We start from the raw sequence: 20,753 nt of genomic DNA, 5'->3' as shown, positions 1-20,753 counted from the left end.
TGCTGTGCTCCTCCTTCAAGCTGGCAGTCAAAGGCAGCTGCCAACTCAGCAGCATTCATTCACAGCTTCAACACCTGGCTTTGACAATACCAAACCTAATGCCTCAGCCAAATTCCCAGTAGCAATACTATTCACCTTCTTGAGCCCTAATCAGCCATCAGCAACCCAAAGGGAGGGAGATGAATCTCAGTGGCAAACTAGCTCCAGAGCATTCAAGTCTATGTACAGCTTCAATCTGTGATATTCATAATACCAAGCTGCAGACAACTTGCACTGCAATTGTCACCTACTCAATTTTCTTCCTGTGAGGACTAATCCTGGCAGATCAAGTGTTATTTATGGCTTTAAAATTATCTAGATCTTTTCCTCTCTTCAGCTGGGAAGGTAGGTAATTTTTAGACATTGCTCAGTTACAGAAGATACTGCTTGTTGTAGTCTATTTATTAATATGCAGGAACAATCATCTTCAGGACAGCAGCAAGTGCAAACAGGAAAAGTCACTTTGGTTTGTTCCTGGAAGAGAATACAGAGATACAGATGCTGCAATTACCTATCAGTTCCTTTTGCCCAGATGAAGCAGATATCCTCCCCTGACTTCTCCAATACAAAAGCAGGTATCCTTCCTGCTTAGCACTGTATTACAGGAGTACTGCTGAGAGGTGTCTCACCTGTACCTATCAGAGCAGAACAGACAATAGCATGTTAAAAAAGACAGAAAAAAGATATGTTTAAAATTCTGCTTTTCATAATCAGATACAATAAGCCCAGAAGATGTGTAGGTTGAAAAGACTGCATTGCTATGAAAAGAGAAGGAAAAAAAAAAAATTAAGATTCTTAAATGAATGTGTGAATGAGAGTGAGGACTTACAAGCACTATGACAGTGGAGTACAAAGAAGAGGCAGAATCTTCCCACCCTTCTGTCCTGAATGATTGATGCTATAATCAGGGATACTGGAACTACAGAATAAGAGAAAAATATAAGACCGTATTCTTGACTGGTGAAAATTAAAGCATACACATTGATTTCTATGGAGCCACTGCTGTTTATGCCATTGCAAGATACATCCCTAAGAGAGGTGAGATAATGTGCAGGGATGGTGAAGATAAAAGCACGTAGGAGAAATGAAAACTTATCACAGGCGCTGTGTTCCAAGTAAATGCAGCTAATAACCTCAGGAAGCCTTCAAGAAGTTGTTCTTTCATCTTCAGTTGTGCTTTATAAATAACAATGAACACACATACTTCTCTGTTATGAATGCCTCTGCAGCAATGACATTGTGTTCATTAATCACTACAGGATTCATTATTAGCTTTCATCTCTTTTTTTTTTTTCTTCAGTGCAATAAAATATTTTCCCTCTGCTTTTACACACAATTATACCAAGATATAGCTATGTCCCAATTATGTATTTTAATACAAGAAGGAAAATCTCTACAGCCTTCCTTGGAGAACATGGTTTGATTTCTTCTGTGGAGCACAAGAGGTAATGAAGGCAGGAGTGCTATGCTAACCTCCCAACATGCATACTTCTAAACTGTAACACAACTGCATAGAGCATTGCAAATTACAACTGTGGGACCTAGTGTGTTGCTGGTACTTTTATCTGCAACTGCATGCTTCAGCTGACTACTGCTAATCTTTTTTTTTTTTCTTCAGCATAAAGTTTTTGTAGTCTACCTATGAGGAATATAAATTTGAAACTATAAACCCGTGAAAGATCGAGTAGCAGATGGCAAAGGAAAAAAAGATGAAGTTGCCCTCATTTCATCTTTTCTATACTACACACCGGGGGCTTGGAGGATTTGTTAGTGTTTACTTTAGCATGTAAATTTTCTTCTCAGATCATTCAACTCTTTCATATTTTAAGATTTTTCTGTAACTTTATAATATGCTAATTTATGAGTAAGAAGTAAAAGAGCAGATGAAAACAGACTTCGAAAGTTTTCCAGATCTTATTGTTCTTGTTCTCATCTCAATACTGCTGACAAACAGCTGAGGGAGAGGCAGTCCTCTTTTGAGATTACCTCCCTACCTCTTCCAGTGAAGGCCAAAAGCTCTATATCCCTCTCAACAACTCCAGCAAATCTTGGGTAAAACTAGGCAATCTGACCAAGTGTCAAGGGAAAAACAGCATGAAAAAACAGCCTTCTTCCATTTTCTTTAAGGAACAGCAATAGCTTTAGTAACAATCAAATCTCCAGAAATCTGTGGTATAATGCAGATCACCTGGTATTACAGGTGATAACAAGCCCCAAATTCCCAGATTTAAGAGAGGCCAGGATTTCATTCTTGCTGCTACTTAGCATAAATACCTCGGTGTCATCTTCTCTTCAGAAAGAATTTCTATAGGAGTTTTTTTTTTAGCAGTACTTGGACTGGATGGTCTTTATCTTTTCCAAGGGGTATGTGCAAAAAAGTTGAATTAAAAGAGGCCACTCAAAGGCTCGGATATATAAACCTTACTGGTATGATCCTCCAGTGTCATACTTGAATATATGTTGAAAAGAATTTGCAAATTTCTGCTTACACATCAAATATACTTCTCTAAAACCACAAGTGCTCTGCTTTGGTTTACACATAAGCACATCAAAGATTAAAGAGCAAGACAATTACAATGGAGTTGATGAATTCTTAATCTCAGAAACAGTAGCAAATTAAGGGAAAACACAGTCTCATTACTCATTCTTTTGTGATTAAGTATTAGTTATCTGCCATGTTTGACATTCTGTAGCCCTATTTATTTGATTAATTTAATTGTCGTCCTAATTAATTTAATTATTTTGTAGCAAAGCTTGAGAGGCTGGTGCATTCATGGTTCTCTACATAAAGCTCAACTGATTACCAGACCCCCACGTTGTTGTCCTGGCAAAAAGCTGCCGCCCGGGCCCTGATGTCCCTTTTGCTCGTCTGGGCTTGACTGATGCTCACTCGGCTCGTTCTGTATCCGCGCCGTTGTGAACCTATTAATGTAGGCGATGGAATTATTCACTGTGCGTTAAATTAAGCATATGGATCAAATTTTTTTGCAGGTGAGAGCCCCCAGGTTTGGAACTTCTGAAATGTGTGGCTACATAAGCAACTCTTCAGTTTGCGAAGGGGAAAAAAAATAAATAAAAGGGGGAAGGGAAAGTGTAGAGAAGCTGATTTCCCCGGAAGCACAATGAAAATCTGGGGAGGGGGACAAGGAAGGGGGACTTGGGGGCTGCTTTAGTTAGTCACTTCGCGAAACGGACGTATCTTTACTAAGCAATTTTTGAGTTACCAGGCTGCCGCGGGCTGGGTTCTCTACGTCCCGCGGAGCGGCGGGAGTCCGGCCAGACCTGGGGGGCTCTCGGTGCCGGCACCCCGCGCCGGTGCCGCGCAGGGGGCGAGCATCGGAGCTGCAGTGTAGCCAGCCGCTCCGCGCTGGGACTAGCGCTGTAGCCGGTTGCCCGCGGAGGTAGCGCTTCCCGGGACCTTCCTGCGGCCTCGGCCCCGCGGCCGGGCGGCAGCCCATGGAGCGGAGCGCGGCTGCGGGAGCGCCCCCAGGCGCGGCGGAGACGGCGGAACCCCGGCGCCTGCGCCCCACCGCGCTCCTGCGGAGGAGGCAGGGGGCAAAGCGAGAGGGGCGAACGGGACCGACCCCAGGCGAGCCCCCGGCCCGTTCTTGCGCGGCGGGAGGCGGCGACAGCGCGGGCGCGCAGGGCGGTGGGGGACGCGCCGTAAGCCGTGAAAACGCCCGCCTCCCGCGGCTGCCCTCACCCCCTCGTTAGCGCCGCCGGCCGCGGAAACCGCCCCGAAACAGAGGGAGAACTTGTTCGCCGCCGCCTGCCTCCCTGCCATCCGCACGTTCTCTCTCGCGGTGCATCCGCCCGCCCTCCTGGTCCTGCGCCCCCGGGGCTCGGGGCCGGCCCGCCGGCTCCGGATGGAAGATTCCTCCCATCGTTTCCCTTGGAGGGGTTTTGGCGGTAGCGGTGTACTGAGGAGGCTCAGTCCTTAAGGCACCCTGCGGGGGAAGGGAGCTGGGTGGGGGCAAGTCAGGAAGGGAGGATCTCAGTGGCTCTCCTAAAATCTATCAGCAAGCTGCAAGGAGGGAAGAGTTTGGCACTTCGCAGGCGAGGCTGGGCTTGTTTTCCCCAGCGGCGATGCCTCTGGACTGAAAGCGGAGCGGCCGTGCAAGCTGGGGGGACAGAGCCCCCCCCCTTCACTGCTCCCCAGACCCGGTCCAACGCCTTCAGCTCCGGTCGCTCGACCCTGCCCCCCCGCTAAATGAGAGCTGGTCCGAGGACAGGGCAACTCGGCGCCTGCTAGAGCTGCTCTCCACCGCCCCCCCACCCCCCGCCCGTGGACTTCCCCACCCCCGACGAGGAGCGCCGCTCACCCCTCACCCCGGAGAGTTGTCTCGGCAGGCTTCGTGCTATGGCGAGGCTGCGGAGGAGCAAACTAGCCGCTGGATTTCTGTTACTTTTCCAGTGCCTGAGCGAGCGCTGCCAGCTCGCCGGCGGGGAGACGCAGAGGCAGAGCCGCGGTAAGCGAGGCCGGTACCTGCCGGGCGGGGCCGGCCCGGGCAGCGCCGCGGAGCCCGGGGCAGCGGGGCCGGGTTGGGGCGGGGGGAAAGACTGGGGTCAGGGACCGCGCCGCCCTCCACTGCACCGGCGCGGTGTGGGCTCCGCCAGCAGTTCCGCGGGCCGCGCAGCTGGGGAGTAGAAACGCTGTGTAGGGGTCGGCTCCCCCTGCTCCCGAGGGAGGCCCGGGGTGGCCGCGGTCCCAGCTTCTCACCCTTTCCTCCCCCGGCTTCTCCGGAAAGAGCTCTCCATTACTTCATTTTTTATTTTAATGGGAATTCAGGACTTTCCTCCCTTCATAAATCTACCCCAGAATCTCCGGGAGCCGGTGCTATTCCCCTCCCCAGCCCCTTCGCGGGGTCCCCGGAGCTTCCTTTCCTGCCATGTACGAGACGCTCCCGAAGGCGAAGGGCTCAAGCGCCGGGAGGGGAGGGACGGAGACACCGGCTCCGCCGGGAGTCCGAGGCATCGGAGAGCGGAGCACCAGGGCTCCCCGGCAACCTCTCCCGCCCGCCCTCGGCGGGGCCCCGCTGTGCTCCCGGCAGCGAGCCGTGGAAGGGGAGGCAAAGTTTCCATGCAGATCCTGCCTGGTAGAGCTAGCGGGCACTCTACTCCCCCGCAGAAGTCAGTAGCTTTCAGCTTTCCCTGGAAACCGGGCGTTGAGAGAAGGAGATAACGGGAGAAACCCCACAGCGCTGTGGGACCTCTTCGTTAGGGGGGCGAGTCTCGGCTGTTGTGATTAAGTTTGCTTGCGATGGGGTCCTCGTGTCAATCCTTCTCGGAGGCACCTGTTAGTGCGTGACACACGGCACCTGTAGTGCTTTCTCTCGGGCCACTGTTTTCCCCCAGCATGGGGTTCCTTTTTGATCACTAAAGCCTTCTGTGTCCTGCATTCCTGTGCTGTGGAGGAGAAAGCTACTAGGGGAAAGCTTGTCATGCTTGTGGATAGATACTTAAGCAGCAAATGTGAAAGTCATGGTTTTTGTGTCAGGAGACCTTGCTGCAGCATCTTCTAGTTATGGGTATTTTCAAAAGCTATGCCTTTATGTTTGAAATACTAGCCAGGTTATTATCAGATGGAACACATCCACTGGTACAACAGAATTGTTTCTCTTCAGAAAGCTTTTATACAAGTGTGAAGAGTTTAGTGGTCACAGCGCAACTGACCCGAACAAGAGAGACTGGGGAGTTTTTTGAAATGTCGGGTGAGATAATGTGCCAAAGCAGAGGAGGGGTTTTCCCAGACAGGGGCCTACCACCAAGTTCAGGAATTGATAAATGACAAGGTAGCTCAGCAGGTTGCTGGGGCTCACATGTCACATGGGGCCAAAGGGGAAAAAACATGAGATTTTTCATATACTACTACAAAATTTATGCTATTGCTCTTAGCCTATAGGCAACAAATGTTGGTATTAATGTTAGTTATAAGGAAAAATAAAGTGTGATGGTGAGATTAGAAAAGGAAAATTACTATATTGTAGTGAACGAAGCTCAAAAAGTTGCTTGATCTGCCAGCCATTGTATCCAGAAAAGAAATGGTAAGTGCTGACTGAATAAAATAAAATGTATAGCGGGAAATTAATCACTGCACAGCACTGATTTACTCTCTTAAGTTGTAATAGTCATCTATGTCTGCATTAGACACTAACAGCTTGGTTGTCTGTAAATAATTTATTAATGTCTTGTGTCTTCCTGAACATGATATGAAGTCCTAAGGAGTTCATAATTGTGCAAATATTATTTGATATTTAATACTGAAGAAAATATACAAAGTGACTTTTTGGACAATCTGATGTCATTTTTGACATCTGGATGTTTATAACCTTGGCGTCTTTTTCTTTCCTCTTGGTTACCAAGGCAGTATTATGAGAGCAATAGTTAAATGTTCTTAACATCATCAGAGTTGTATTTATCATGTTTTCCTAAATCCTTTTCCTTTTTTTTTTTTTTAAGTTTTTTTTTTAATTTTTTTTTTAAATTTTTTTTTTATTCTTGATGCTGCTCTTTCAAAAAGATGCAATGAGGGACTGTGTCTAATCACCAAGAGGCTAATTATTATGTAAAGCTAGGGAAATTCCACTTCAGGCTCTGTGAGTCAAAATAAAAAGTGCTGTTTCAAAGTTTTACTCTATTTAGTATCTGCTGTATACCTCAGATAAAACCTTTGAAGACTTGAAGAAAAAAAAGTCTTTGAAATAGCTGCAATTTCTTGAAGGAAGGCTGTTTTGACATATTCTTCAAATACTCAGTAGTAAAACACTTTATCGAAAGTGAATGAAATAGCATCATCAAGAAATGCAAAGGCTTAGTATGCTCTGCAGAGCTGGAGCCAGGAGAGGATTTCTGAGGATGCTACGAAAGGGATATGCCATAATTCCAATAAAGCAGGAGAAAAAAATGAAAAACATGCACAAGCTTTATTTTTTTTTTTTTCTCCCCAACTCCTCTGAAATACCGTGATAAGTAAAATCAGGTCAGATCAATTCAAGTCATATAATGTCCTAGGCATGCCGGAACTTGCCTGGCTGCCTCGGGTGTTATTAAAATCCAGATGTTTGTGATCCAGGTGCGAGGCAGCGCTGGCAGCCGGGGTGTCCCCGCTAGAGGGCACGGCGGCCGCCGCGCCGGGAGCGGCTCTCCCCGGAGCCACCCAGCCGCCCTCCAGCCTCACCTCTGGCCATTCCTGGGCCGGGACAGGGCTTCGTTTTTGCTGACTAAACCGCTATAAATCAAGGATGTAGGTTCTGAAACATAAGGTTTGTGTGCTTGTGTGTTTTACAGTAAGCAGTCTGAATATGACATAAATTTGGCCAACTGAAGCGGAGGGTCATTTGAAAGCTCACACAACAATTAAAGCTTTCAGTTGTTTAAGTGAGGTTGAAGCAACACTGCTTGCTAAAATGTTGCCACAAGAAGCCTTGAAAATGTAACATTCTTTTGCAAACACCATCAGTCAGAATTAGGAGGCTGTAATTTTTCTGTAATTTTTACTGTAATTTTTCTTCTGTCAAAGCATATTTCGGAATCTTGGTATAATTTATATTCATTGGACTGCCGCAGTCTTCAGACATCAGCATTCAGAGATGGGTAGAACTATTTTTATGGGATAAACTACTATTAAAGAGTGTTTATCTAGCATTTATCTACTGCAGAAACAGTCACAATTTCTCTGTTGTCTGAGCTCTACTCTGTTTAAAAAACAAACAAAACAAAAAACCCAACCCCCCTGAAAAACAAACAACCAAAACTTTCATCACTACACAATAGGAGCTTCAGTTTTCATCTTGGAAGTATCAAAAGAATCTGCAGTATTAGACATCATGTGTGTCAGATATTTGTTTTCTTCACATTCAAAATTCCATATTTTTTTCTGTTTATTATCGGTAAATGGAGAAATGAAGACAGTTGAGTTAGAGAATACCAGGAACATTTAAGAGTAAATACTATGTACATATTGCATGTATTCTATAAAGAAATCCTTCTAAATAAGTAATCTATTTTAGACTTTAATCCTGGTTCTTCCATTTATTTTTGTAGTTTTTGTCATTATCATTTTCTCTGGAAGGGTAGTTTGAAATATTGCTAGTAATAGTAAGTAAATTAAGACTATGGTAAGGTTGCCCTAGGTGCTAAACTCAGTTTCCCAGAAATTTCCACAAATTCAGAGCAAGATCAATACTCATAGCTCAATGAGGGTTCTAAAATCCCTCGGTGAAAACAGTGGTTTTGTTTGGCTGTAAAATACTCATCTCCAGAATTTATATCCTCTGGCAAGCATTTAAACCCAGCAAACATGAATCAGATGCTAGGTTTTGTCTGATAGTTAGCTTGGAACTGATGATAAATAACAGGGAAACAAATGCAGAAGATGAGGAAAGGGTCTTTATAGTTTGAGAAGTTTTGTTCTGAGCAATAATTTATTAGCAACACATACAAGCCATTTTTAGCAGAATGCTAGGACAACAGCTACTGCTTTGCTGAATATAAGATTCCTCAGAAAAACCTGCAGTTCAGGAAGCATGCTTCCTTTAAGGGAAGAGACTCCTGAGAAGGTGATAGATGAGGGGATTTGTCATTTCAGCATATGAGAGTAACCTACTGAGGAAACTAGTCACGGAGCTTTGCTGTGTTAACATTGTCATTAAGGACTTTTTAGCACATTTTTGGTGGAGCAGTGCTGCAGGTCCCTGTACAGACCTCAGGAGATGAAGGTATGGACCTGTAGCTTGTGTTTTTTTAGAACTACTGTACAGTGATGCCTTGAAAGCAGCTTTGCTTTGCATTTTGATAAAGACAGCTATCACACAAGAAACGTGCTCAGTTGAATCTTACTGCTTTTCTCCATAAAGGAAATAAAAATTTCTTATTAAAAGAAATAAAATCATAATTTGACTGTTTGTGATAAAACTGTGGTTTAATTGGACTATCTGAAGTACTGAGCAGGTCTGCTGCTCCTAGCCTTGAAAGCACTGGCAAAAAGAAAGCTCTATAGCAGCCAGAGTTTTAAAAATGTATCGAGGCTGCAGTCTCTTTGAGAAGAAAGATGGGTTAACTGGTGTGAGTGTGTTTTGAATTCCCTGTGTGGTTCATGCTTTCTAAGGAAAATTAATACCAAAGCAATTTAAGAAGGCAGCAGTTAAGGCAAGAGCATTCTGGGGTTTTTTTACAGAGTGAACAAAAGGTAATTTGACTGGAGCATTTTTCATCCACTACAAGGAAATGCTGCAAGCTTGCCAAAAGTGTGAAATTATATCCAACCATTGGGTTGGATGAGGGCTGAAGTGGGAGTGTTAATGCGGTGCAACTGGCAGATGTCATATTTACTGAACTGGAGACTTGTGTAATCACAACAGGAACTGGAATAACACAGGAGATCACTTTCCATGGAGAAGTATGTGGAGAAGCTATGCTAAGTACACGTGGGTTTTGTTTTTGTTTGTGGCTTCTGACAAATGTTCCTAAACCATTCCCCTGAGGTAATGTTTGTGAGTGTTGGGTGCTGTGTCTCATCATGGAACACTTCCTCCACTTCTGCCTCTTTTCTGTTTCATTATCCAACGAATAAACACAGCTTCAGTTACCACTCTTTGCTGTCATCATTGAGCAATCAGTTGTGCTCAGTGTCCACATAAATTCTGTTTTTGAAGGTGCTTGTGCAACATTTGAATCTCCCTTGACCAAAAGGCAGCTAGGAGTGTTTTCAAGCTGGATTTGGCCCAACTCTGTTTCTCTTCTGAAGCACAAATGGGGCAGCTTCTTAGGCCACATCCATGGTCTTGTTTGATACTTGAGTTGAACAGACAGTTTCAAAAGTAGCAAACTTGATGACATGTTACATCAAGAGAAATGTATTAGTATGAAGATAGATACAAGAAAAGACATCACAAGAGTGGTATTTGTCAAGGCTAAGATCCCAGCAGGAGTATTCGCTCTGGTTTCAAGCACTGCACTTTTAAGAGATTATGTGGGCTAACAGAAGGATGTTATGTGAAAAACACAAAACAAAACAAACACTTCTAGAAAGAGTAAAACTAAGAGGTGATGTGGTAACAATCTTTAAGTGTGTAAAAGACTTCCACAGACGAGAAGGGAATAACTTAAACTCAGCAACAAGTGATGAATTAAATTGCAGCAAGGCAGGCTTCTAAATGTTAAAGCTATGAGAGGAGATTATCTCTTGAGTAGTCTTCATCACTGGAGCAGGTTAGATAAACATATGTCTGAAATGTCATTTTCTCCAGAAAGGCAGCTGTTCCTGCCTTGGAGCAAATGACTGGACAATGTGACCTTTCAAGGTCTCACCAGGCTATCTTGAATCATTCTGTCTGGGTAGCTTTACGTGCACAAGAGTTCACCTTGAACTCAGCAGCTGGTTAAAATACAAGCATAAATGTAAGTGCTCTCATTGCTTGAGGCCTCTTCCTCTCATTTGCCCATGATATATGTGGCTTTAATGTGATTTTAACATACACTTTCTCTGGCTGCAGAAAAAGGAAAGACATTTAAAATGCTGCTTTATTTAGAGCTCTTACATCATGAAATCAAGCTTTTAAAATCAGATTTTATTCTTACTTCTTTTAGAATTGTAATTTGAATACTATCTAAGTTTCATCATAAGCAGATTTTTTATTTTAACATATCCTCATAGTGACTTTTTTGAAGTTGAGCGAGGCATTGCCTATCCCGTGTCACTTTATTGAGTAAAAAATACTTGACTTGTATAGGAAGACTTCCACATATTAACCTATCTCTTATCATGTTTCAGGCATATGTTGTTTCACAGTTGGTGCTAGAAGCTCTTGTCTTTTTCTTTATAGATTTCTTTGGACTGTGTCTAAGGGCTGCTTACATGACAGGGATGCAATGCCATTTATAGCTTTTACTGCAGCTTTCATTAACTACTGTAGTTAGTAAGGCTGATTCTGTTTCATCTGTGTTTAGTGGCAGAACAGGATGTGGTTATCCACCAATAAGCACTTTGAGTTGTATTAAAGTTTTTATTCTATAAGCATTGCCTTTTCTTTTTTTCCTCTTTGGTCATAACATGAATCCTGAAAATAGTAAATGGGCAGTACTGAATCTGGCCTGAATAATTACAGCTTTTCTCTTCATGAGACTTGTTAGTAGACTGATTGTAAAAGGCAACTGTCATTGTAACATCAGTATTTTCTGAAGGGTGAAAGGATTGAAGTGAATTCATCACTATGTGGGTTCTTTTGACGAGTCAACAGCTGAAATAAAAATCCATTGGAAAATGCTATCTTGGATTCCATAGAGAATTGGGACCCAGCATGAATTTTTATTAGTATAGGTGCTTCATGAAATTTTCCATCTGCATCTTTCTGCTTTCCTGTGTGGGTGTTTATGACTTTTAGGACTTATGACCAACCAGTATCTATTTGCAGTTCAGTCTCAGTCACCCTGAGACATAAACCCAAGGCCCTCTGCTAGGAATCCTTTCATGGCAGGACGGGTTTCTGGGTTCCTAGGCTCTTATCTCCCACCCTTCATCTCCTCATTGCCCTTCCTGCCTGTTACAGAGTTTGGTTCCTCCCACTTGCAGCATTTCAGAAGTTCATGTGATGGTGATCTAGGTGGGATTGTTCTTGTTAGTCAAGTGAGATCTAAAAAGGAGAGAAACAGAAAAGGCTATGTTTTGGAAGAGGTAGGGGAGATGAAAAGAAAATTTTGAGGAAAATGAATGTAGCATTATGAATCCTCTTACAACAGCAACAACATGAACACTCTGTAAATGTGGAATACCTGACTACTGTTTAATACTACCAGGTGTTATATAGGCTTAGTAAAAAAAAAAAAAATCAAAGAAACAAGTAATTGAAATCGGAAAATTATGTGAAATTTGATGTGCTTTTTAAAAATATTTGAACTGGGAAGCATCAAAACAAGTAATTCTGATTTTTTCATTTTGATGAGGATAAAATGTCTCATTTAAAAAATTTCATTTTGACTTCTAGATTAAAATTATTATATTAGGATTTATAAACATAACTGAAACACACTTTGTTTCTGGAGTTTATGCTTGTTTGTATACATGTATTTTATGTCATACAGCAAACACTGAATATTTACTTTTAATCAGAACAAGATCAAAATTTTGATTTAGGGTAGTCAATTAACTAATTGAGACTACCTTTGTTGAGATTTGAATACATACCATTAGCCATATAAAGTTAAACCTTTTTCTCTTCTATAAACATTACTTTTATTGATGAGAAGGAAAGGGGAAGGGCTGAAAAAACCCTGTCATATTGATCCTAGTTTTGGTTTCTTTTGTATTTTGTAGAATATTTCTCATTCATGTTGCTTCTTGGTTAATATGATATTCATGAGGCAACTAAATTAAAGGAGAGCACCTTTTCCAGATTGCTGATGCTGTAAAGAGAATAGATTTATGGCTTATTTGCAGTGAAGACATTTATGGACTTGAAGCTTAGCATTTGGTATGTAATGCAGAAAGCTGACCTCATTATTAACACAATTTATCAGTGATTCATATTTAAATGTATTTATATATATTGATCTCAGTTGTAGTCTCAAAACAAAAAAAACAGGGTAAGTCACTATTATAGATTATCATTAGTTCTGGTTTCCATTTACTTTTTATTAATTATATCTGTTCTTGATTTTCTTTAAAAACAATTTTTATGAATGAAGTATATGTAATACAATGCTTTTTGGTTAAGTCTTGGATAATTCACATAGTAAATAATATAAATGTGTGGTTGTACACTGTTGAAGTACACAGGTGTTCATATTTCCGTTCAACCAGAGAAAACCAAAGGGGTCTTTCCCTGATTAAACACCAACCTAAGCAAAAATATAATTGGTTCCACTCTTGATTATGTTAATGTATTTACCTTTCCCAAATCTTCTTTCACTTCTAGCTTGCAAGCTGTTGGAGCCATTTCCATATTTCTGAGGCAAAAATTAAATAATAGTAGTAGTAGTAAGTTGTCCTAACAGTCTCTTTCCTGGGACCACATATCTAGAAGGGAACACCTAGGTCATAAAGTCTTTGCCTGGGATGAGAAGCTGTTGTGTCATGGACATCTGTTCCACATGTCCCTGTGCACCACAGGCCAGCAAGGCTGCTCTTCCCTGTGACAGTCTCCAGGCACCTGATAAAATAGCACCAGCCACAAGTATAATATGTGATGGAAGATAACAAGAGCATTTGCAATGGTTTAAGTATTTATGATAATAAAGATTTTTTAATTTTAGTGCCCTTTTTTGCAAGCTTGATCCTCTTCGTCTGTTTTTGCTTAGCCTGTTTTCAGTTTGGTTTTTCACCAGTTGGCTTTTTTCAGCCTCTGTTTTCTTTCAGGCACAATTGTATGGATGTTTATTGCAGACTCAATAATACTGGGTTTTTTTTTTTCTATTCAGAGTCATTTTGTAGTATCGAAGAAATGACCTGCAATATCATTCTTTCTATAGTGAGCTTACCAATTTGAATGGAGAAAAGGAACTACTGTTGTCTTTTGTCAGCTTGCTATGTGTGCATCCTGAAAATGGATCTAGACACAAGTTTATACTCTGCATCAGCTGTCATAGTATTGACAGTTCTGCCATGCCAAAATCAAACTTTGTAGTTAATTGTGGGTTTTGTTTGGTAGTTTGGCTTTCTTGTTCGTTTTGGGAGTTGGGATGGGGTTTGGGTTTTTTTGTTTGTTTCTTTGGTTAGCTGTTTTTTAATCCCTGGACATGACTTTGTTATTTAGGCTCCTTGGACTAACTTTAATCCTTCAATACTGTTTCTGAATTAAAATTTGAATCCATATTGTGCTCATAACTTTTTAGTACTTTCTGAAGTTCAGCTCCAGACTTCAATTCCCATCACACTTCAGCATGCAATTTGTGTGCTTTACTTTTCCATTGCTGTTTGTGGGCCACACTTCCCTTACAACTTTCTGAATTATTCCCATCATCATCACAACTATGCACTTTATATTCATTAGTATTCTTATTCTTGTAAGACTTGCTTAAGTAAGGTAACACCATAGCTTCACAAAATAGGAAGGTGCTTTTGAAAAATTGACTACCTTGCCAAAGTAAAAAATGCATTGTTGATGTCTCAGACATTCTCTCTCATTGTTTATGCTTTTTTTCTGCAATAGCCCAGGTATCTTTCCAGTTTCTGCTTGCTTCACCAAATTCAGGGCTGAAATTTATTTCTTCATTCTCGTCCTTGAATTCCCTAACCTAACCCTTCAAATCCTGGTCATATTTTTTATGAAATAACCTATGTCTATCTGAAAAAAAAAAATCACATTGAAGTTGCTTCAGGGCTGTGATCAGTGCAGAGACAACAGGCCATAAATTGGGACAGCTGTACATTTTGCCATTTCTGATGTTCCTCTCCTTACTGAGGCTTGCAACAGAAAAATGTGTCTCTCAGCTGTTTGTATAGCACATTCCAATATGTCACATCTTATAGCCTCCTGTAGTAAGTTTCTTCCCTAAACTCAAGCTCATCTGAAGGATAGGCAAATACAGGGTCAAATTTCTACTGGTTGGCACTTTGGCAATACAGAAGGATTATGTCCCAGTTTAGATTTGCCTTTGACTTCTTGGAGAGAAGAGAATGATGATGTTTCACAAACTGTAAAATTATTTTTCCTTTAACTAAAGGTTTGTATTTGCTAGTCAGAAGAAATGTTTCCAAAGCAATCCATTTGCAGCACTGCTGACTCAAATTCTTAGACTGGCTAAAAAGTTTATCCTCCTCAGAAATTGATCTTTTAAGAGGTAGAATACTACTATTTTACTGCACATCTACGATAGAAGGGTTTACGGGTGATATAGCTCCATGAACACTGAAGAAGAAAGATTATTGACAAATGCTGTATACCACATGTATTTATACGGTGCTGTGCCTCTGATGCTATAAATCATGATGAAGTTTCCTGTAGAGTAAGTATTTGACTGAAAACAGGGCAGACAGATTTTTTTTATAGAATAAGTGCTTTTCAGTGTCTTCTGTTTCATCAGTGATAGTGTAGTGTATTTTTTTCTGCAGAAATAATGGTAGGTTTTAAAAATATTAGATTTTAAAAAGTTGTTATTCTTGGCTTGCAAAGTATATGATCCCCCAAAAATTTGAAAAGGAACTAACCCCAAACAACATAACAAATCACCACCACCACAAAAAACTAAAACCAGACTTTATGCTTTAGAATATTTGGGCTTGTATCTGTAGGCTCCACTTATATGAAACTCGCTGTATTGTGGTAATCATAGAATCATAGAATTGGCTGGGTTGGAAGGGACCTCAGAGATCATCAAGTCCAACCCTTGATCCACTACCGCTGCAGTTACCAGACCATGGCACTGAGTGCCACATCCAGTCTCTTTTTAAATATCTCCAGGGATGGAGAATCCACTACTTCCCTGGGCAGCCCATTCCAATGCTTGATCACCCTCTTGGTAAAGAAATTCTTTCTAATGTCCAACCTAAACCTCCCCTGGCACAACTTAAGACTGTGCCCTCTTGTCTTTCTGAGAGTTGCCTGGGAAAAGAGACCAACCCTCACCTGGCTACACCCTCCTTTCAGGGAGTTGTACAGAGTGATGAGGTCTCCTCTGAGCCTCCTCTTCTCCAGGCTGAACAGCCCCAGCTCCCTCAGCCTCTCTTCATAGGGCCTGTGCTGGAGTCCCTTCACCAGCCTGGTTGCCCTCCTTTGGACCTGCTCCAGGACCTCAATATCCTTCCTAAACTGAGGGGCCCAGAATGGATAAGGATAAGGGCAGAGGACTGCAGAGGCTAATGTATCCTCTGCTGCATGTATGTTGCATTCTCCTTTAAGAGCTGGGTGCTAGGATTTTATTTTTATGATCTGCAAGAGACACTTAGGAGATGCACAAACTAAATATTCACTTAGATTTTATGACCTGTCTCAAAGGGCCTGAAATGTGGCCTGAGCTTGAGAAGCGATAAGCACACACAGCTCACATCAAATTTAAGTGTAAACACTTATTGCATGCTGCTTCTTGAATGCAAATTTATGGTTTATTGCTTTACTCTTTACACAAACAAAATTGCTGTTAGCCTCAAGGAATGACCCAGAGATGTTAATGGGCCACATTTTTTTCCCCAGGCAGGCAAAGATAATAATCTGAAGGTGTGGTCTTCAGGACAGGAAGCTATGTCCATCTTTTTCTGTTGAAGTTTGCTGTAGTTAATGTAAGCTGTAAAAGAAAACAATTCTTTCATCTATATCCTTAACCTCACATGCCTATATTTTAATTTTATTATTTTATCCCTTATGTGCTCTTCTATGACACAGCTTTGTGGGGGTGCATAGCAAGCCAGCATTCCTAGAGATTTAAAAACTCTGTGGCCAGGGAGTTTGTCCAGTGTTTGGTTATGTCTTTCCTTAACACAATAGATTCATAGAACATCAGGAAGGGACCTCAAGGATCATCTGGCTCAATCTTTCTTGGCAAAAGAACAGTCTAGACAAGATGGCCCAGCTCCCTGTCCAACTGAATCTTAAAAGTGTCCAATGTTTGGAAATATTTTATTGATGATCATGTTTTATTGATCATCATAAATCCCTTGCAGTTTTAACTTAATCTCTATAATTGTCTGAGGCTCTTTGAGACTGATGCTGGTACAGTTGAAGAGCCAGCCACTTGACCCATTTTTTCTAATAACCTGTTTGTAGATCTAGGAAAAGATCTACTCAAATCTATTTTGAAGTTTTCCCTGAAGTAGGAGAAGGCAATGAGAGGAAAGATGTAAATTTGTTATAAAAAGAAAAACAGTTGCTACCCTTGCAAGCCTCGATTGGGCACAGAGCTTAAAAATGTGTTTGAAGAGAATTACATATGTAAAGTCTTCACCAAATTGACTTGTGCTAGAACATGCTGGTAGGTGTTGCTAAAATGTTTATAAGGTCTTTTATATATACAATATCCAGTTTAATTTAGGAGAAAAAAGGTTAACTTCTGCCTTCACATTCTTCAACACAGCTGCAGATTACTCCTAAAAGAGCAGTTTGGGCCAATTTGAAGAGTCTATAGCCCACAAAGCCTTTTTTCTAATTCTGTAGTGTGTTCAACAACCCTGTATGTGAAATACTGCAGTGTGGGATCTTTGGTCACAGGGCAGCTCGATGCCACTTTCCCATGGGGGCAGCAAGCATGGCTTCTGCACTGCTAGGAAGAGAAGAAATGGGAGCAATTTCTACCTTGGTACTGAAAATGAACTGCATTTGCCAAAGTTGTTCCTTACAGTCTTTGAAGGTATTTTGGATTTGGAGGCTGTTGCTGACTTTATATTTTTATCAACTTAAAATTTATAATAATGTAATTTGCTTATTTGGCAGGCTAAGAGAAGTGTGTTGGCTTTCTGAGTGCTTGAGGCTCTTGAAATGGGAGAGGAGGAAGTAGTGTAGAGTCCATGGGTTGACTGTGAGAGCTATCAGAACATTTGCTGGGCAGGAATGAAAAGCCTGATTCAGTTCACTCTGTACATTTCAGCAGCCGTATAAATTCTGTGGGGCTATTGAGCCTGGAATTCTAGAGAAAGGAGATCAAAACATCCATGTTGATGAAAAAAAAATAGGTTACTTTGAGGATAAATATTCTTCTCCTTTAATTTAAAAGAGGAAATAGGAAAGGATATATTCAGAAGCTCTGTAGGGAATCAGTGTCCTCTTAAGCGGAAATACTGCATTTTCTATTATAATTTAGTTTTGTTTTCTGTTATTAAAAATAGGTAAGAAAAACCTCAAAACACCAAAGTTGAAACTGTCTTCTGTACCATTTAAGGAATGTCAGAAACTTCTTAATTATATAGGGCAGGTAAAATGGAAAAGGAAGGTTCCCAACCTGTATCTCCCTGCCAGGTGACTGCTCTTATCAGTGGCTGCCTTGTAAAAAATATCTGAGGAATGAAAAGACTTTTTGTCTGGGTCTGTGCTGGGCAGTGCTTCTAGGCATTCAGGAGAAAAGCTTCCTTTTTCGTTCCTGAACACCTGTTTCAGCAAAGCATCCTAGGATGGGGGGAGGACTGTCCAGGAAGGCAGTGGGGCCCTTCTACTCCATAGCACTTCTTCAAAGTTTCAGTTGTCTAGAAATTCTTATAAACAAGCTTTTCTGAGGGGTAAAGAGGGGAAGAAAATTTATAATGATGATAAAGATAAGGACAGGATGAGTTAATTTGGCCCTGTGGTAATTTTTTGTATATTTACAGCTGTACTGTGGCTGTAGTGGTTTAACTGGTAGCTTGACTTGTGGCACTGCAAATCACAGCAGAAAGCACTAAGATATAACCCAAAATAATGGCTTCATTATAAATGGGATGCTGAATGTAAATGTGTTCTGCTCTCACTGTGCATCCCTCTGCAGTCGTGGGCTGTATTTCCATAAGTTGTTAACTGACACAGTAGATGATTTATCTTCATTTGCCAAGGCCAGTCTTCATCTTTGCCAGGAATCCTAAAACATATTTCTGGTCCAGAGATGCCTATCCCCTCAACTTGCTCTTTTTCTCAGTAACAATGCATCTCTGCTTTTGCTCACTTACAAATTTTGATGTCCACCTGCCAAGGTAATAGCAGGAATTCACTGAACTACAGCTATTCCTGCTGTTCATATTTACCCAGCCAAATAGCACTTGAAGAATAATTGCCATCATTCTACAAATACACCAAGAAATCCCATGTGCTTTTCATGATTTAAAGTCATGACATGTCCTTTTTCTCCATCCCACCCCTCTTGATATTTATACTGCAATATATTTTACTTAGCATGTCTGGATTTTGAATGAACGGCTTTGAATTTTGAAATAACTATTTGTAAGCTTTTCTATAGGTTTCATCATCATTATCATTATCATCATATATCAAAACACTTTGTGAAGACTGATGGATTTAGGCACAAAACTGCCTTGTCTAATAACTGCTGTTATTTATTTTCATTCTACCAGTGGAGCACTGGAGTATTGAATGACTTTCCAAGATCACACACAGCAGCAAATTTGGTGTAGGCACAAGAAATGAATTTTTTAATTATTTTTTAAATTTTTTTTAATGTTAACCTTCAGAGTAGTCATTGTATATACTTCATAGTGATGGAACTACAGACAAAATTGAGTATTGAACTACTCACTTGAGCACAAGTCAATAGCCTCATTATAGTTTCTGTCAGAACTCCACCATCCTGCCAGCAGTTCTTTAACTTCCATTTAACTTCCATTTGGCAGTCCAAGACTGGGTTTCTCCTCTCTCCCTGTTGCTGCAAAATATTGCTGCTTACTGGTGAGTACCCCCACTTCTGTGTATAGTTGTTAATTTAGTTATGGATTCTATTTTGTATTGTAGATTCTTTTTTTTTTTTTTTTTTTTTTTTTAATATCTTTCTGCAGTTCCATTCTCATCTTTCTCATCTTTTTACTTTTTAATTTTTCCTTCAATTTTATGAACAAGAAGTAGAAGTGGAGGTTATGTGCCCCAAATGAAGAGGCAGAGATCAAAACTGTCCTGGAGCAAAGATTTGTTGGAGAATGGAGGCATAGAAGGGTCCAGACTTACATTTAGCATCTCTTGTGTCTATGTGAAGTAGATAAAGAAGGCCCTAGAAATCTCCTGAGCAGAGGAGAAATGCAGAAAGCTGCCATGGTCCAAGGACAGTTACAGTACAAAGACATGAAATTCTTCCATCAGATGCATTTCACTAAGAGTAGGAGTTTCTCTGCCTTTGTCTGCAAGGACAAAAAAAAAGTATGTGACTCCCCAGCATTTCTTCTGGTCTACAGGTAAAATGTAGCTGGTGTTTCACTGAATTACACTGCACATTTGTAGGTAGCAAAGACTGAATTGATATTGTTAAGGCTTAAGCTTTGGGATGTTTCACCAGCAGAAGTACTTCAAAAGTGAAGCTCTGGTGCTAGAGAAACCCCATGTTCTATAGGATGCGGAGCACAGCACATTATTTTTTATTTTTTATTTTTTTTATTCTTTCCTTGATCTGAAGATTCTATGAAATTTAGCCTAGAAATAAATACATAAATTATTATCAGCTCAGTTTACCTTGAAAAAGAAATGCCAAGTTGCTGACGAGTCATTCCCAAAGAAATGATGACCAAGAAAAGGCAGCCAAATGGGAACTGTTAATTTTCTTGTTCAATATATGCAACTAAGCATTTAATCTAATTTATATGCCTTTTGCAATATAAAATTAATGACCTGTGTGATTTATTTTGAGGTCCGCTATAAATTAAGTTCATCAGCTGAATGTTTTTCTTTTCTCTAAAGAACAATTATCTGGTTTGGAAATTTAATCAAGTCATCAAGTAAAATTATTGTCTGAAAGATACACAATTGTCTGACTGTACAGTAGATTTGTAGGGAAAAATATATTAAAAGTTTTCTAAACCTTTGCTTAATAACTTCCATGATACATGTGCTCCATTTAGTTTGGAATGTCAGGAGTTACAGTGATCACAACACATTTGGAGCAAAACTGAAAACACGAGAATTTAGTTAATAAGATGAAATTAACTTAAGAGTTCTACCATTCTGTGACTGTTACTTTACAGCTTCCAAATTATTTCATCTTGGGCAGTCAGCTAAATTGGAGCTAAATGCCAAAAATCTCCTTAAGCACTTCTAGGTGTTCAATATACAAGGTTATATTTTGCACTGAGTTTAGATGAGTTTGTTTATTATTTACTTTTAATA

General features: G+C 40.8%; 1 protein-coding gene and 1 long non-coding RNA gene across 2 annotated transcripts in view; one reads left to right on the top strand and one right to left on the bottom strand.

Annotated features, from left to right (window-relative positions):
- Positions 1–539: 539 nt before the first annotated feature.
- Positions 540–4,480, bottom strand: LOC139792156 (uncharacterized). Its single transcript, XR_011724165.1, has 3 exons — positions 4,362–4,480; positions 869–958; positions 540–674 (listed from the first exon to the last, which is right to left on the bottom strand). It is a non-coding gene; the product is annotated as an uncharacterized lncRNA (long non-coding RNA).
- Positions 3,986–20,753, top strand: part of PLXDC2 (plexin domain containing 2) — a 241,864-nt gene continuing 225,096 nt past the window's right edge. The window contains exon 1 of the mRNA XM_071735081.1: positions 3,986–4,508. Within this exon, the coding sequence (XP_071591182.1) occupies positions 4,400–4,508 (109 nt within the window). The 5' untranslated portion in view covers positions 3,986–4,399. The remainder of the gene's footprint in view (positions 4,509–20,753) is intronic.

Source organism: Heliangelus exortis, chromosome 2, assembly GCF_036169615.1.
Source record: "Heliangelus exortis chromosome 2, bHelExo1.hap1, whole genome shotgun sequence".
Taxonomy (NCBI): Eukaryota; Metazoa; Chordata; class Aves; order Apodiformes; family Trochilidae; genus Heliangelus; species Heliangelus exortis.
This window is presented reverse-complemented; position numbering and strand designations above follow the sequence as displayed.